Here is an 18,572-nt window from a genome sequence, read left to right on the forward strand (position 1 = left end):
AGTCCTGTTCACTGAAAACTTGACATAGGCCTCACCTCCTCAGCATCGCTGGACATGGTTAAATAATATCTGCAAAATGTTACTCTTGTTAAACAATTTTACAATTATAGTCTCTGAGATTTGTCTCTTACTCTGCAACATCTCATTGTTGTTCTCTTTTTTTAAAGATAACGACAACATCAAGCATGAGTGATAATGAGCAAACTGTTGATCTCGATATTATCATTGAAATTGTGATTGAAACATCAGTGGAAGTAGATCCCTTGGATTATTTAAATCCTGAGGATGATGAAGAACATGATGAGGATGCCGATTTGTCAGAATTGTATGACATAGGGTGGGAGGCTGACCTGCTTGAGCCTATGGAACTATAAACATTTATTTTTAAAAATTACTGGAAATGAAAAGTAAACATGTAAACCGTTTCATTTAAAATTAAACACAACTTCAAAAACAGGTTGTGTGAAGTGTTTTTAATAAAATAGTCAAATATGCTCATAAAATTAGTTCAGATTCACATTCAAAAGATCACAGGTCAAATGTAGAAGCATTCCATTTCTTTGCAACTATTTGTGAGTTTAATTTTCATAATGCACTAAAAATTATTGTATGTAGAATTTATAACTAGTATGTTAATTTTTTGACGACTGTTATTGATTTACTGTTTGGTAATAGTGGTTAATAACATTTTTTATTATATTTTACTACAGATTCAACTGCAGATCATTTCGAAATTAGACAATGCCGTCTAAGGATAGAATCCGAAAGGTTACAAAACGTCAAAGACAGCAGATTAGTAAATGCTTGCAGCAGTCCTCTACAATAAAATCTCGTCAAGTCACCAAGAAAGCTCCGGGTAAGAGAACAAAATCATTCCTTAGAAACATTTGTAGAAACAAAAGTATACCTACAGAACAAGTTTTAGTCCAGAAAAAGAGAGCCAATTTAAACGGAAAGGAAAGGCCAAACAAAAATGTTACTGGTAGAGCAGGAGATAACTCTGTGCATGGTAGTAGAAGGAAAAATCAGTTTAGGGACATTCGTATACGAATGTTCCGCAACAGGATAATTGGTAATTTGTTAAAAAATATTAAGAAAGGTCAACAGAAAGTGGTTTTTTATAAGAGAAAAAAAAAAGTTGAGAAAATTATTGATCAGGCTTTTGAAATTAAGCGAAAGTTATTTATTTTGATAATCAATAGAATTAGGAAACTAAACAAGGTAATTTATGATTTAAAAACAAATAGTAGATGGAAGAGAACAGTTAATCGTAGTAATTTTTGTGAAGTTTTTTCAGGAGAATGGATGCATAGTTCAAGTTCTGAGGCATTTTTAATGAGGAGAGTTACTTTCAGGATAATGATTTGGTGCATGCAGTTGACACCAGTGGTCGAGTTTATGAGGTGAAAGATGGTAGTCCGGTTGAAAAAGAAAAACTTGTGACAACAGAGGCAGAAGAGGTGTTAGGTAATGAGGTTTTAGGAAGACGTCCTAAGGGACCTGTGTACACCTGGAAGTGTAGTAGTATTTGCAGTGTGCGACAGGATTCCATCAATTTGCTTTGTGATTTTGTACGGACATTTAATAAGAAAAGTTTGAAACAGAAAATGAAGATGTTGCAAGAATTAGATCCTTGCAGAGTGAGGGAAGTGACAGGTTTGCATGGTCATTCACTGGCTTGTCCTTCCAGGAGAGTATGCCTGAGTGTTTTTCATCATTTCAGGATGCTAGCAGTGCATCATAATAAAGTGAGGAAATTAGTTAGAATGTTGTATTATGCTAAGAGTCCAGCAATTATGCTTAAACCATTATGCACTGCTCTTTTGCATGGTTCTGAAGTAGATGTGAAGAATATTTATGAAGAAATTGAGTTTTGTTACTTTACAAGTAAAGAGGAGAATGTTGAAATTGACGCAGAAGAAGAGGGTAATGTGGAAGATAGTGTACAGGTTTCCAGTACAGATAATTTTCAGAAGGAAATTGCCACGTTTCAGGTGAAATCAAGTGAGAGGCCTAATTTCACTTGTGTGTGTTGTCGACGCACTTATTATAAGAATCAGACTAAGTTAGTGGATTTATATGCGAAAAGTGAAAAGGAAAATAATAGTGAATGGAAGGATTTTGCAACATACTTGATGGTAGAAAATTCTTTTGATTTGGGATTGGATCAACGTGTGTGTACTTATTGTTGTAACAAATTAAATCAAAACCGGATGCCTGCCAGAGCGGTTCATAATAATCTGGAATTGGTTGAGATTCCTTCTGAATTGAAGGATTTAAATACTTATGAATCTATTTTGATTCAAAATATCCATCCCTTTCAGGCTATTGTAAGAATGGAGCCAAAGACAGGGAAATTGCCTCCATCAGATTTACAGAGAGGATTAAAGGGAAGAGTTGTTTATTTGCCTCTAGATTTGAAGAAAAACATTAATACAATTGGAGTAGAGAAAGTGGAAGAGGAACCTCTGGGTATCTTAGTTAATGGGGTTCCGACAAAGAGTAAGAAAATATGGCAAGATTTAGTAGATGTTAGGAAAGTCAAAAAGGCAACATTGTATTTGAAGAAAAACAATAAGTACTACAAGAATGTATATGTTGCAGAAGAGGAAGTAAGTGAAGAAGAGGATAGCGATTTGTGTGCTGGTCAAATTGAGAAAGTAGAACCCTCTAAAAATGAAGAAATATATGAACATTATAGTATTCATCCTTTGCATTCCAAGGAAGTCATGGGGAATGCTATTGAGTTGTTTCAAATGAAACAAGCCAAAGGGAGTCCCGTTAGTGTTTGGGAGGAAAGTTTGGAAGCTCGGTGTTTCCCACAGCTATTTCCAACAGGTCAAGGAGGAAGATATGATGAGCGACCTGATCAGATTCCTGCTTCTGAATACCGGACTTTACGATTGTATGCAGAAGATCCTAGGTTTCGTCAATGCATTCCCTATTTGTTTAATCTCCTGTTTGAAAGCGATCTGTCTGGACTGTCATATGCAGTGAACCATATCTTGAAAAGTGGTGTACACATGCAAAACATCTCGGCAAGTGACTTTATGGATAAAGTCAATGTGCAAGACAGTATTTTGGATTCTCACCTGATTAATCTCATGGCGTGTCAGCGTGGTAGTAATGAGTACTGGTACCGTCGTCATGGTGATTTAAAATGTATGCTGAGGAACTTAGGAACTCCCACATGGTTCCTCACTCTCAGCTGTGCCGAGTATGGCTGGGAAGACTTACTTGAATTTCTACGAGAGGCAAATGGAAACATTGAAAATATCGAATTCAAGACACCCGGAGAACTGTGCTCTTTGGATCCAGTGAATGTATGCAGGTACTTTAATCATAGATTTGAAGCTATGATGTCTTACATCATGAACAAGAAAAATCCACCTCTTGGAGAGGTGTTGGATTTCTTCTGGAGGAAGGAGTACCAAGCAAGAGGTGCTCCTCATATACATATGCTGCTGTGGATCAAAATGCACCCAAATTTGGAACAGATCCAGATGACTTAGTGATGAGTTTCATAGAACAGTATTCTACATGTGCTGTTCCAAAGGCAAAGGAAGACAAAAGCCTAAGAGAACAAGTTTTACGCTTCCAAAGCCATCGTTGCGGAAAGTACTGTCGTCGTAAATTCAGAAACAAGGACAAGTTCTACACCAAATGTCGTTTCGCCTTTCCACGACCGGTGATTTCTAAAGGAAGAGTGAACAGTTTGATGTCATCGCTGCGACATAATGTGATGAAGAAATCACCCAAAAATACATACAATTTGAAAAGGAACGAAGAGTCCAAGTACATCAACGACTACAACCCAGTGATTTTGTCCATGTGGAATGCTAACATGGATATACAGTTTGTGGCTGATAACTGTATGGCTGTGGCTCGGTATGTGACATCTTACATCACCAAAAAAGAAAAGACAGAATTGAAGGATATGTGGGAGGACATTTCCCATGAAAAGAACCTCAGTAAGAAGTTGTACAGTTTCAGTCTGAAGATGTTGTCGCATCGAGAAATCGGAGCTTACGAATGTTCTGACCGGTTGTCTTCAGCAAGTCTCTATGCCAAATCAAGGAGTATCGTTTGGGCGAGTCTTGGTCTTGCTGCAACGCGTAATCGAGTTCTGAAACCTGTACGGGAAATTGAGTATTTGGCGGCAAAGGAGCCAAACAGTACAGATATTTTGAAGACCAACATGTTGGATACATATTATCCAAATAGAAGCAGTCACCTCGAGAATGTTTGTCTGTATGAGGTTCTGCAAAATTACATATTCAAGTGGAACATCAAAGAAGATATTGATAAAGGAGTATATGCTGTAATTGGAAGTGAGGGATGTCTGGTCAAGCAAAGAAAATGTCAATTGGTAAATCATTGAAAATTGAGTGGTGAATCTCCTGAAAGAAAAGAGTTGTTCTATTTAGCTCTTTTGCAACTTTTCAAGACTTGGCGTGCAGAAGAGGAACTGCCTGGAGATTTCCTCTCTTATGAAGACTCTTTCAATGCCGCCAAAGAGACCATAGAATGTCCTGTTTTTCCCAAATATCTAGAAATGTTGAATGCGGAAATCGAGCAGGAAGCAACGATTGCAGCCGAGAATGCTAGAGACAGTTCTCAGGACAGTCAGAGTTCTTTTTCATTGAGTCAGGATCCACTAGGAGGACCAGTTATCGAAAATGAAGCTGCCACTGCCATGATTGAAGTGGAAAGAGCCATGGCACATGCTCAGGAGGATGCGGTTAACTTAGAAGACTTGGAAAGACAACTGAACGTTGAGCAGAAGAAAATATATGACGAAGTTACCAACCAAATTGATCATGGATTAAGTCATGAGAAGAAAGAGTGCTCATGTACGTCGTTGAAGCCTGTCCGACTGTACGTGAGTGGAGAAGCGGGAACTGGAAAAAGTTTCCTCATTAAAGCAATTTCATGTTATTTGCAGAAAAGGAGTCATCGCTGTCTTGTGTTGTCACCGCTCCAACTGGACTGGCAGCACATAACATTAAAGGTATTACTTTGCATCGTCTACTGATGCTGCCAATGGAGCATGATAACAAATTACAATACCACAAGTTATCTGGAGATGCTTGTTGTGAAGTTTCAAGAGTGTTGAGGAAAATGAAACTTCTTATCATTGACGAAGTAAGCATGGTTTCCAATGTCATGCTTGCCTTTGTGCATTTGAGAATGCAAGAAGTTCTCAAAACAGAGTATGATGTGTTATTTGGTGGCAAACACATCATTGTTTTCGGTGATCTTCTGCAGCTGACACCAGTGAAAGGACAACCTGTGTTCAAAATGCTCACGCATGAAGATACCAGGAAGTGCCTAGGGAGCATTGGCAACGTCAATATATGGTTAAATTTCAAATATGCTGAACTGCGTGAAAATATGCGTCAGGCGAAGGATGAAGATTACAAGAATATTCTACAAGATGTTAGAATCGGAAAAGTGACCGAGCATGGGAAAGAAGCTTTACATGCACGATTACTGTCAAATTTGTATCCAGAACAAGACGTTGTGCCTGAGAATATTTTTCAGAAAATTACTGAGAAGAAATCTGGAATATGTTTGATGCCAACTCTTGCAGAATGTGCCATCTTCAACAACAAAATGTTGCATTTAGAAAACCAAGAGATTGTGAAACTGGAAGGTATTGACAGAGTAGAGCATATGGGATCAACAATTATTTTGTCTGATAATTTGAAATCAAAATTGGATTCATTAGAGAAGCCTATATCTAAAACTGCAGGTTTTGAAAAGACTCTGAATGTGTGCTTAAATTGCCGTATACTTTTAAGAAGGAATTTACATGTTGAAAGAGGTTTGGTAAATGGATCAATGGGTAATGTTGTTGATTTTGTGAAATACAGAAATAGAGATGGAATTGAATTTTTAAAAATTAAATTTGATGGCATTGAGGAAGTACAGCTAATTGGTCGTTGCTCTGCTAGGTTTTTGCTTGTAAAAGACCTATATGTTCGCCGTAAGCAGTTTCCTGTTTGCTTGGCATATGCGGTGACAATCCATAAATCGCAAGGTTTAAGTGTAGACAGTGCATTGGTGAATATTGGCAGTTCTGTGTTCAAGGAGGGTATGGCATATGTGGCATTGTCACGAGTCAGAACTTTATCGGGATTGTACTTGATTGAGTGTGATGTCACAAACATTTGTGCGGATCTAGATTGTGTTAAGGAATACAATAGGTTAAGAAGAGAGTATGCGCCACATTTGCCTCAATATCCTTTGTTTGAGAAACGTGTGGTAGGCCGGAAACGAAGAAATGTGACCAATAGTAGGGCGGTTCTAGCAAAAAGACGAAAAGTCGATGAACCTGAAATTATAAGCAGAAAGAAAAAGGATTCTGTTGAAGATGTTGTTGGTTTTCAATTTGAAAATAGTTCTGGTGTCAACTGCTATGCTAATGTAGTGGTTAATGTTGTCTTTTGTCTAGAAACTTTAAAACAACAGATTGTGATCAATTCGGATCAAAGTTTTTGCTGCTTGCTGAATTCTGTGTTAGAGAAATGTAGCACTGATAGAACAAAATTAGAAAGTGTGTCTGAAATTCGAAATCTGTTAGACAAATGTTCAGGTCAAACGCAATTCTCTCAAAATATTCAGCAAGATTGTCAGGAGTTTTTAATGTATATGCTTGATGTATTGCAAGATGAAGGTGTAGATGTCGATCACCTGTTTGGCCTTTCTTATCAATGGCAGCATGACTGCGAGAACTGTAGGGTATCAAGTACTACTAGTGTAGACTCAGAAAGATTTATATATTTAACTTTGCCAGACAGTAAATCAGTGTCCTTTAATAAGCTAGTAAAATCAGCCGATCACAACATGGAGTGTAGCCAATGTAAGTCAGCAATGCTGTCCACATTATTTATACAAACATATGGCCAGTATGTCATTTTAATGTTCCTTACGATGGAGGCCTGATGGAACAAAATTGACAACTTTAATTAAAAATTTTGTGGCTTCGCAGTTGTCAATATCAGGAAGGACTTTTGTAACTGCAGCAATTATATATCATGACGGTCCTTCAACAACATCAGGACATTACACAGCTTATTTAAAGTCTAGAAACGGCTGGTCATTATGCAATGATTCTGTTTTAACTTTCCCAAAAAAATTGCCTTTTGACCTTAAAAATTCTTACCTGGTGTTTTTAAAACCAAAATTTTAGGGAAAGAATCTCGGGATGTGCTCTGAGGAAATTCAAGAGGTTCTAATGGCTCCTACACTATTTGGCCTTGAGGATAAGTGTAGTACAGAGTCAAAAGTTAAATGTGGAAATGTGGAACATGAGTGAGCAAGAAGGGTGAGATATTACTAGTACAGGATTGTGAAAGTGATCTTGAACGTTTTCTTTCTAAAAGTTGCGGAAAAAGAAAATGACGGGATTTGCTTAGAAGAATTCCAAGTGTTATAAATGGCTCTTACACGATTTGGCCTTGAGGAAATGTGCGGTAGAGAGCGAGAAGTCATTTATTGTATGTAACATATTTGTCAAAACGATGGAGCTTTTCTTTCAGAAAGTGGCGGGCAGAAAATAATAGCAGCACAACAGAGTATAAGCTGTTCATAGGACATCCTTCGACGTCATGGAAAGTAAGTTACTTTTGAGGAGTTCTGATTTCTGATTGGATATGTTATATGGATTTTTTAAACACAATCATTTTGATTGTGTTTTTTTTCCCCCACTGTTATATGATGAATACCTACAACTCACTGTTTTTAGTGAAATTTGATACATTCTGAGAACAGCAAAAATAAACCATTTAACATGTATAATATTTCTGTACCTTTTTGTATTTATGATATTCATTTAGAACTGTGTAGGAGGCATGGAGAAACTGAGGCTTCTGTAAGTGTCAAGGGAGGTGAGTAATGTACATTGCTCTGTTGCATACAGTCCTCACCTTCTCCATACTCTTGGATATGCTAGACTAAACCTGCACAATGACATACCTAAGCTGAGGAAATACAGGTGATGTGATTGTGAAATGAGCAAAAAAAATTGCACGTTTTTCAATTACATTACCTGTGTTTCCTAACATTATGAATCACATTGTGCAGATGAGGTTAAGGCCTGTCCAGGGATACAGAAGAGGTCTGGCCTTTGTTCAAGAGTGCAGTGGACATGACTCACTTCATTGGTAGGCTTGCACATGTATTATCACCTCTGTACTCTTCAACAAGCTTAAATTTCATCTGCAACCCTGAGTAGGCCTCACCTCAAACAAAGCTCTAGATAGTCCACACCTTATCGTCATCCTGAATCAATCATTTAAAGTGTTAGGGGCAGATTTATGATGGCCGTGCGCCTCTTTTGTGCTGCTGTTCCGTCACTTTTATAATGCAGCAGTGATTTACAAGATTAACTATGTTGCAAGATAGGCCTCACTTCATCTGCAACAAGACACCGTTAGTTTAAAATGTATATATTTAGGACTGTGTAGGGGGCATGGAGAAGCTGAGGCTTCTGTAAGTGTCAAAGTCGTTGCATACAATACTCACCTTTTGCGTAGTCTTTCATATGCTAGACTACATCTGTACAATGAGATACCTAAGCAAAGGAAAAACACAAGTGATGTGATTGTGGAATGAGCAAAAGAAATTGCACGTTTTTCAGTTACATTACCTGTGTTTCATAACATTACGAATCACATTGTGTAGATGAGATTTAGGCCTGTTCAAGGAGATAGAGGAGGTCTGATGTTTGTTCAAGAGTGCATTGGACATGACTCACTTCGTTGGTAGGCCTGCTCATGTATTATCTCCTCTGTACTCTTCAATGACTTAAATTTCATCTGTAAATCTGAGTTGGACTCACCTGAAACAAATCTGTGGATAGGCCACAACTTATCAGCATTTAGAAACAATCATTTAAAATGTTAGGGGTAGTTTTATGATGGCCGTGCGCCTCTTTTGCGTCGCTGTTCCGTCACTTTTGTGACGCAGCAGCAGTGCAAAAGATGCACCATGTTGCAAGATAGGCCTCACTTCATCTTCCACAATATACCCTCAGTTTAAACTGTATACATTTAGGACTGTGTAGGGGGCATGGAGAAGCGGAGGCCTCTAACTTTATTTCTTTGTAAAATTGGATGATTGTCAATCTTTTCCCTTGTCTTTTTTAATTTTTAAATACATGTTTTAATATTTTTCAAATTTTTGTTCTTTCTTTCACAGATTGAAAGTATAAAAATAACAAGTGACTAAGTTAACGAAAATTATAAGGTAAATGTTTTGTACTCTTTTCGTTACGTTTCTATCACATTTAACTTCTATTAGTTCCACAGGTTCATTTCTTTAACCCTCAGTTTTCTGCCTTTGCTACTTACCTCATTCCTTTCTCTATTACTTACTTACTCTACTCCTTCCACTCCTTTTCTCAGTCCCTCTGTTCTCATAGTTACTCACTCTTGTTCACTCACTCCGTCTCTATTACTCTCACTGTCTCTGACTCATCACTCTTTCACTACTTCTTCATTATGCTTTCTCCGTGTAGTTCAAGCATACCAAGGGGCATATTATCAACACAGGCAATAAAATTATCGCTGCTTTTATCGACAGAAAACTGCCGCAAAAGCAGCTTTAGCGGCAGTTTTCTGCCGCTAAAGCGGATTTAGCGGCATATTTCTGCCGATAAAAGCAGCGATAATTTTATCGCCTATGTTGATAATATGCCCCTATGTTATTTACATTTCTTTGCTGTTTCAATCATTCCTTTTCTGTTACTTCTTCTTTTCTGCTTTCTGTTTCTTCTCTATGTTATTCCACATGTTTTAATCTTATTTTGAACATTCACTCACATTCCCAAAAAACTCTTGTTTATTATTCTTCTCCTCTCCTTTTTTTCTTTCATTTCCTTATCTATTTTGTTTTTCACAATTATACCCTTTTCCATCTTTTCTTTGGTAAATAGATCTATTAAACAGTATCTCTGTGTTACTCCCTCTAGCTGTCTTTCTTTTAACATTACTCTCTGTTTCCTTCCATCATACTTACTCTTTTTTTTTTTTTTTTTTTTTTGGTTCGCTCCCGGTTCGCGTACCGGTGAGCGAACCGGGAAGCGAACCAAAAGAAATAGAGGTTTCCAGAGTGCAAACATTCTAGCAATTTTTTTATAAAGGGGAGGTAGTTCTGAAAAGAACTTTTTTTTTTATTATTTTTGTTCTTTTATATTTTTTTTATTATTTTTCTGAACATTTTTTTACTTTTTTTGTATTTTTTGAACGGTTTTATATTTTTTTTGTTTTTTTAGGGGGGGAACGAAAACGATTCATTGTAAAGGGCTCAATAGGAGCAACAAAAAAAAAAGATAATTTATTATCTGAATCGTTTTGTACAAACATGATTGTCAATTGCTAAGTTGATTAGATTGATGCTACTTTCTCTGTAGCAAATCAACTGACCGCAACGCACGCACACTTGTTTGATTGTCCCGAACCTCATCTGTATATTTGGGACCATGTCCCTCGCCTCTGGTCCCGTCACTTCCTGTACATTTGATCTACTGGCCACAGGAGGAGGGTTATACTGCAGGTGACGTACCTGCGCAGCACTGTAGTTGATAGGGTGCCACCTGTCCATATGGCGATGCATTGTATAATTGCCATAACTGTATTTTTTATCTGTCCCTCTGGACAGATCTTTCTTGCAGATAAGGCAAGTTACATACCGGGCATTCACTTTTTTTTGGCCCCAGGGATATTTAAAAAATTCCCAAATATAATTTTCTTTGACATGAGACCTCCTGGGCTCCTCAGGCAAAAACTGCCTCTCTTGCTGCTCTTCCTCTTCTTCCTCCTCTTGCTGAATGATAACTTCAGCAGGCGGTCCTCTCTTCCTAGGAGGCGGTGGTGGTGGTGGGGGTGCACTAGCTGAAGCTACAACACTTGCCATTGCTAAGTGATGAAAAAAGGTCTTCCTCTCACAAAGATGAAAGTCAGAGTGAGGAAACAAGGAGGGGTTTTCATCATTTGGGAAAAAAAAATAGTTCTAAACCAATGAAAAGTGATATTTTTAGGTCACATGACCTAGGCTTACATCATTAGGAAACCAAAAGTGAAATGAACCAATAAAAAGTGTTATTAACAAGTCACATGACCTGTAATGCTTACGTTACGCGCTCCGCGCCGCGGGCCGAATTGCTTTCAGAAGCTGCGCTTCGCGTACCGGAGCACTTCCGGGTGCGCTAACGCGACGCGTCAAATCACGCATTACGCGACAACGCGATACGTGGCGCTTACGCGACGCGTCACGATGTTGTTTTCTAACGCAACAGTTGCGCAAACGGAACGTTTACTGGTTCGCGGACCGGGTCGCGGCAGCAAATTGAGCTAACGGAAAGCTAACCGGTTAGCGCACTGGGAGCGAAACAAAAAAAAATAATTAAAAAAAAATGTATTAATAAACATATAAAATATATTTTTCCTTTAAAAGAATAATACATTTTACAGCTTTTGATATTTGCTATTAAAAAACCATTGCAATTCACTGAAAAAACCATAGGTTATAGACCATATATAGTTAGGAATTAGCATTTTCAAAACCTTGAAAATTCACTGAAAAAACCATAGGTTATAGACCATATATAGTTAGGAATTAGCATTTACAAAACCTTATTTTACTCACACAAAACCATTGAAATTCCATATATAGTTAGTTGCACTAACTATATATCGCGCACCCGCAATCCACTGCTGATGATGTCACATATTACATCATTCATGACATGGTCAGTGACATCACTGATGACATCACTGATGACATCTCAAATGACATCACTGACGCCTCAGCCAGACTCATCCTCGACATCCCACGAACCAGCCACATCACCGGACACCTGAGAGACCTTCACTGGCTCCCCGTCAACAAAAGAATCACCTTCCGCCTCCTCACCCACGCACACAAAGCCCTACACGACCAAGGCCCGAGCTACCTCAACAGCCGGATCAACTTCTACGCTCCCAAACGCCACCTCTGATCAGCCAACCACGCCCTCGCCGCCGTCCCCGCATCCGAAGAGCGACTACAGGAGGAAGGTCCTTCTCCTACCTGGCCGCCAAGACCTGGAACTCCCTCCCGACCGACCTGCGCCTGACCCAAGACCACCTCTCCTTCAGGAAGAAGCTGAAGACCTGGCTGTTCGAGCAGTAGCGGCACCCCCCCCAGCGCCTTGAGACCCTACGGGTATGTAGCGCGCTCTATAAGTGTCATTGATTGATTGATTGATCACTGATGACATCTCAATGACATCACTGATGACCTCTCAAATGACATAACTGATAACATCTCAAATGACATCACTGATGACATCACTGATGACATCTCAAATGACATCACTGATGACATCTCATTTGACATCAATGGTCACATCACTGATAATATCATTCATGTGACAATACAATGCATCTCCTCACACTTTAATATAACCTCTGTTACACCCAGTGTTCAATACAGAATATCATTTTTTAAACCATTGACACACCAATACTAGTTACTACATACGCACTCACTGATTCCTACGTCTACACACACATTCACTCATTCACCCATACAATCATTCATACATACAATCACTCATCTTTACAACACTATCATATGCACTCATACACCTATACAGACACTCACACTCTGCCACTCATCCATGGAGTTACTCACACACCTAGTCAGTCCTGTAAAGAATCAATCACACTTCCATTTTCTAATCTATACAGTTAAACATAGAGCACCTTACATTTTCAAACATATACTAACACATACTTACTCTCTTATACAATCATTGATACATGAACACATTGATCTGCACAGAGTCACACATCTCCCAGCCAGCCACACACACACTCAGTCTCCCATACAAATACTTGGACAATCAATCAATAACCCATATAGCTACTGATCAACACATGCAGCAGTTTACAGAACAACAGACATAATGATGCACAAATTAAGACAGGTTAGACACTAACCCATGCATTCAGTGAGACACATTTAATCACTCACTCATACAGTCAGTCACGCACCTACTAAATCCTTCATCCAGACACTTCTACATCCACTCATTCTTCAATATGTAAGACATATTTTAACTTTACAGAAACACACAGTCACTGGATGATGTCATCAGTGATGTCATCAGTGATGTCATTTGAGATGTCATCAGTGATGTCATCAGTGATGTCACTGACCATGTCATGAATGATGTAATATGTGACATCATCAGCAGTGGATTGCGGGTGCGCGATATATAGTTAGTGCAACTAACTATATATGGAATTTCAATGGTTTTGTGTGAGTAAAATAAGGTTTTGTAAATGCTAATTCCTAACTATATATGGTCTATAACCTATGGTTTTTTCAGTGAATTTTCAAAGTTTTGTAAATGCTAATTCCAAACTATATATGGTCTATAACCTATGGTTTTTTCAGTGAATATATATATATATATATATCTTCGACTTCCGGGTGAGTACAGTATAATGGACAGACCAAACAAAAAGATACATAGTGGACACCATTAGAATGTATTAAGCTGATTTGCACAGTACACACAAAACATATAAGAGTCCAAATGTTGGACACATTAAGTAAAAGTCTGAGTTGGGTATGTGTATACAGTGACGTGTCCCATCCTCAGATGTGATTATAAGAATTTAAGACGGAATCATGTATCCATCAATTTGTGCTTTTTATTTACATAACTTTGACTTCCTATTTACTTCACAGGATGAGCACAGTCTGAGGGACAGACCAGAAAAAAGAGACGAGAAAACTGATTGATAAAGGAAGAAAGAAAAAGGGAAAACCGAGAACAGGCTGAGACCAGCATTTAGAGGAACAGGTGATATAAGTATCCAAATGTCCCTTGGTTCATGGTGTTCTCACTTTAAGAAGTAATATAAATAATTGTGGTCGTCACAAGTAAAGTAATCATGTTCCAGTTCCAAAGCGTTAAATGACAAGCGTATGACCAAAGCACGGTGTATTGACACCACCAACGAGAAAGATATAGAGCTATCACAGTCATCTAGCCCACATTACGAGCCTGGATATGCAAAGGAACTCCATGGAGGAAAGTCAAAACCCTTCATGGTGTGGTGCCCAAAGCACTGAGTCTGTCATAGGGATGACAGCAATATTGATAACAGTGTCCCAGTAACTCTAAAATACTGGCATGCCACCATAATGCCCTTATAGAGCGTTGTTGAAATGGGTCATACAGCCCCATTATCCCTATATACAATGAGCACAGGCTTAACCCCATGGATGCTTATGACGAGTCCAGCTCGTCATGAGCCCAGCTCCACTGGGCAGCATGGCGAGCTGGACTTGTCATGAGCACCGTGGCGCGTGACCCCTCTCCCCCACACCGCGGGGTAATTACCCCCACTGCGAAGGGGTTAAGCTGATGTCAGTATAGCCGTCATGAAGCAAGCACTGAGCCCGGTGTATGGTGGGGAACCTTTCCGCCATTTGACTAGCAATATACAAGGAAAAATAAAGTTTCTGTTTGTCCTGTGTGGGTTATACTGTCTTTTATATTTATACATGTTGTTTGGTTTGTGTACATGTTTTTGATTAGGCTTTTATGTTAATTGGTTTTCAGCCCTGACGAAGTACCCACGTCTGGGAATGAAACGCATTGGCTGAGCTGTTTTGTTGTAATAAGGAATTACATTTGAAAAAAGAATATGAATAAAGTTTTTTTTTAAAACACTAGGTCTGCCTTGACTTCATCACCTGACACACTTCCCATTGCCTTATGGACTAAAGACCTGGAAAACAGGGGTGTTGCACAACAGTGGGCGCCGGAATAATTGTGTGCAGGACTATTCACAAAAAACAAAACTGGTGTGAGGGGCAGATTGGAATGTCCGCCATTGGGCTCTCTTCTATTGATAACTTTAATAGTTATTGGTCCAATCTTAATAATGGCAGCTTTTCGTACTTAGTGCAACGTTACCTTTATGATATGATATGGTATACATGCATTTTACACATTTTAAATTGTGTGATAGTTTTAATAATTAATTGTGGTACTGTATCGGCAGTTATTGACATGTGGGAGTATCTCTGTATTTATTGACCAGCAACAATTGTAATAGAAGCATAATTTACATGAAGTCTACAGCAAGTTGTATGAATGTTAAGGTTTTTTAACATATTTATGACAGAAGGATGATGATTAATGTTGTATGTTTTATGGATGTTTTGTAATTTTGGTGGTAAAGAAACTGAATAAAAGATTCTTGATAACTTGTGGCCTCCATCATGCACTGCTTATGACTTCACATATTACATAAGTCATGACTTGTTCTACGACATCATTTATGACATCACTGATGATATCTCAAATTACATCATTGACGACCTCACTGATGACCTCATCCAATGAGTGTGCTAGTTTGTTTTATAGTTTACAAATCGGCAGGTAAATACCATAGTACTTTTCTACCTTGATTTTGTTCAGCCTGGGTCCAGCTAATGGGTGTAACGTGGGATTATTGAATATGTTTGTATCTTTGTATTGAAGAGCAACAATGTATGACGCTGATGATTTCTGTTCACGATGTTCCACGCAAGTTTTTTGGTACAGTAGAAACATGTTTTAAAGTGTTTTAAGCAGCCTTAAGCTATTAGACAAAATGTTGTTATTGAGATAATGTCTTCTTAACATATGACTGTGTGTGATGTTGTAAATTATGTCATCAGTGATGTCATATGTGAGGTCATATGCAGTCATGGTGGGAGTGTAAGTCACTGACATATTCACCTAACTATAACATCACTTTAATCTTTGTTTGTTTTCAGTGAATATGTATATATATACCTATGTATTATAATAAGTTATAATATGTCATTTCACTATCTTGTAATGTTATTCTGTTCTGTGGCATGTTGTTATGGTAAGTCATAATGTGTTATGCAATATTATGTCATGCCAGCATGTTGGTCCTCACTGTCCTAGAGTCATTAAGCACTCGTCCTGATTCTTTTGGTGTCCTGCGGAGGACTGGAGGTGACAACTGCTTTTGCTGCACAAAACTAACAACACAAACATACACACAGTAGATCATCACTTTACACTGAAAGCTGTACATGTACAAATCATCAGACAGTGTCATTGACCTGCCAGACAAACAGCACTCAACTCACCACAGTCAGGGCAGAACACCGCAGATGCCCTCAGGGCAAGAAGCAGGAACACAATGTACCCCAACATTTGAAGATCTGAAAGAGAGGACACATGGTGGCAATGTTAGTGAGAATGTCACAGTTTGCACCTGTGTCTTAGCGACTCTCGATTGGTGAAGTCATAGAGTGAATAATTGTGGTTATCATTCATATCAAGGTGCACACTGCTCCTCTCCTGCCATTGTACAATCCCAGGGACTTGGAAGCATGAGGAGGTGACGGTGAAGGTGCCAGTCAGAGTGCCAATGCTGAGTGAGATGAGCCTCACCACTTCGAGTCCACGGTTCATGTCTGCTCATGGACTCTGAGATTTGAGATGGAGCCAAAGACTACATGAGTCCATTGCAGACATGACAAGCACGAAGCCGAGGCATACATGCACACTAGACATACCAAGGCTAATTGACAACTTGGGTGTGTGTAGGTGTAAGGGGTAAGAAGGTGGGTGTTTCCTAGGTTTAAGTTGTGAGAGTATTAGGTAGGCATTAGTTATATGTACATAGGTGTTCGTAGGGGTAAAAAACATATAAATATGTTACAATAGCAGCTAATACATGTGATTTATTAGAAATGCATGATGATTGCGCACTAACCCTTATAGTCCTGAATGAATTATTTTTAGTTCCCCCTCCTCTAATCTATTCATTACCTACGTCACTGTATTTGCATTGTACCTGCTACTACTATTGGTATAGTAGTTATAAATACTTGTAATTAAATCATCTGTAAATTCATTGTAAACTTATTAATGGAATTATGGGGGGTCAGTATAGTTATTCATATATTACACCCATAAAGGGGTGAACGTCCTATATTTGTTTTGTGAGTAAATCCAAAAGTGGATACTGTCTTTTTCAATGACAACCTCTCTGACCCTGTCTTGGGTGAATCCATTTGTTGAGCATTTAAATTGGAATATAAAGCTGCTTCAGTCGTGTATTATATGGCATAAAGACTAATATACTTATATGTAAAGACTGCGTAGATTATTTTCATTAAATACTCAGCCATATAATATGTTGCATAAATGTAACTCACTCTTGCATGCCTAGTTTGGCCTTAGGCATTTTTGTGAATCACACCTAATGTACACACGGGCTCACCATATGCTGGGATATAATGTGGAGTCCTACCGCTAGCATATCTTGCTCACAGAGTTAAATGTCAGGGACTTAATCTCCTGCTCTCTCCATAGCACTGCAGTCACCGCTGTCACCACTCCCAGAGGTGAATACAGCAACCCACTTTGCAGGAATCTCCTGCGCTGTCCATTTCTCTGTTGTTGCTCAATCGAAGAGGTACATGGACCATACTAAGGGCCAGATGTAGGTAAAAGCAGTTTAGCGAGTCCTTAATAGAGATTTTTAGGGAATCGCTATTAAGGACTCGCAAAATGCTATGTAGGTAAGAATCGCAATGATGTTTGCGATTTCTACACATTCCTTATTTGCGACTCGCAAATTGCGAGTTGCAAATAAGGAATGGCTTCTCATTCATTTCTATGGGACAAGAGGGCCATAGGAATGAATGGGAATTGCGCGCCCAATTTCAAGGGTGCAAGTTCCAAAAGGACACCCTGTTGCACCCCTGAATTGGGCATGTGTGCACATGTGGTGCACATACATGCCCATGTATGTGTGCCACATGTCACTTGGAAAAAAGCAGAAAAGTGTTTTTTGAAAGGAAATCGCAAATTAATTTGCGATTCCTTAAGGCATTATCGCAATTTGGTATGCCAACTAGCATAGCAAATCAAATCAAATCATAGCATTTAGGGAATGGCAAATTGCGATTCTCTAAATGCTTGCACAAAGTAAAGAATCACCATTTTGCCTACCTACATAGCACACAGCTAAATTGCGATCGCAAACGCTGATATTCTGCGAATTTCAGCGTTTTCGATCATCGCTATTTCGTTTGCTACATGTGAACCTATATCTGTTATCACTCCTTCTGAGAGATAAATACCTCCTACTCACTCTGCTCTTTCTCCCACAGAGAAGTAAATAACTCCCACTCACTCTACTATTGCTCCTGCCGAGAGGTACATAACTCCTACACACTGGGTGGGAATCTGCATCATCGCAGGCACTTCCATTTCTTTGCAAAGAGTTAAATAACCCCTACTTGATGTCTCAATTTCACAATGATGCATACCACTTGTTTATCCATTTTTCAGGGAGTGTAAGAAAAGACAAACTGCTATTCAGGTTGTACTCAATGGTGCTAAATGTGTGTTGTGTCCTGTCCTTTATCTAATGTTGATATGTTTTTCTGAGTGAGTTAAATGGCAGAAACTAACTGTCTCTAATCTCCTGTGATATATCCAACTCTTCCATCTCTTCTTATTGAATTAA

General features: G+C 38.7%; 1 protein-coding gene across 1 annotated transcript in view; it reads right to left on the reverse strand.

Moving 5' to 3' along the window:
• Positions 1-18,572, reverse strand: part of LOC144792834 (CD5 antigen-like) — a 380,767-nt gene that overhangs the window by 361,211 nt on the left and 984 nt on the right. Inside the window, exon 2 of the mRNA XM_078668030.1 lies at positions 16,177-16,251. Coding sequence (XP_078524156.1) covers positions 16,177-16,243 — 67 coding nt within the window. The 5' untranslated portion in view covers positions 16,244-16,251. The remainder of the gene's footprint in view (positions 1-16,176; positions 16,252-18,572) is intronic.

The sequence above is a fragment of the Lissotriton helveticus genome, chromosome 11, assembly GCF_964261635.1.
Source record: "Lissotriton helveticus chromosome 11, aLisHel1.1, whole genome shotgun sequence".
Lineage (NCBI taxonomy): Eukaryota > Metazoa > Chordata > Amphibia > Caudata > Salamandridae > Lissotriton > Lissotriton helveticus.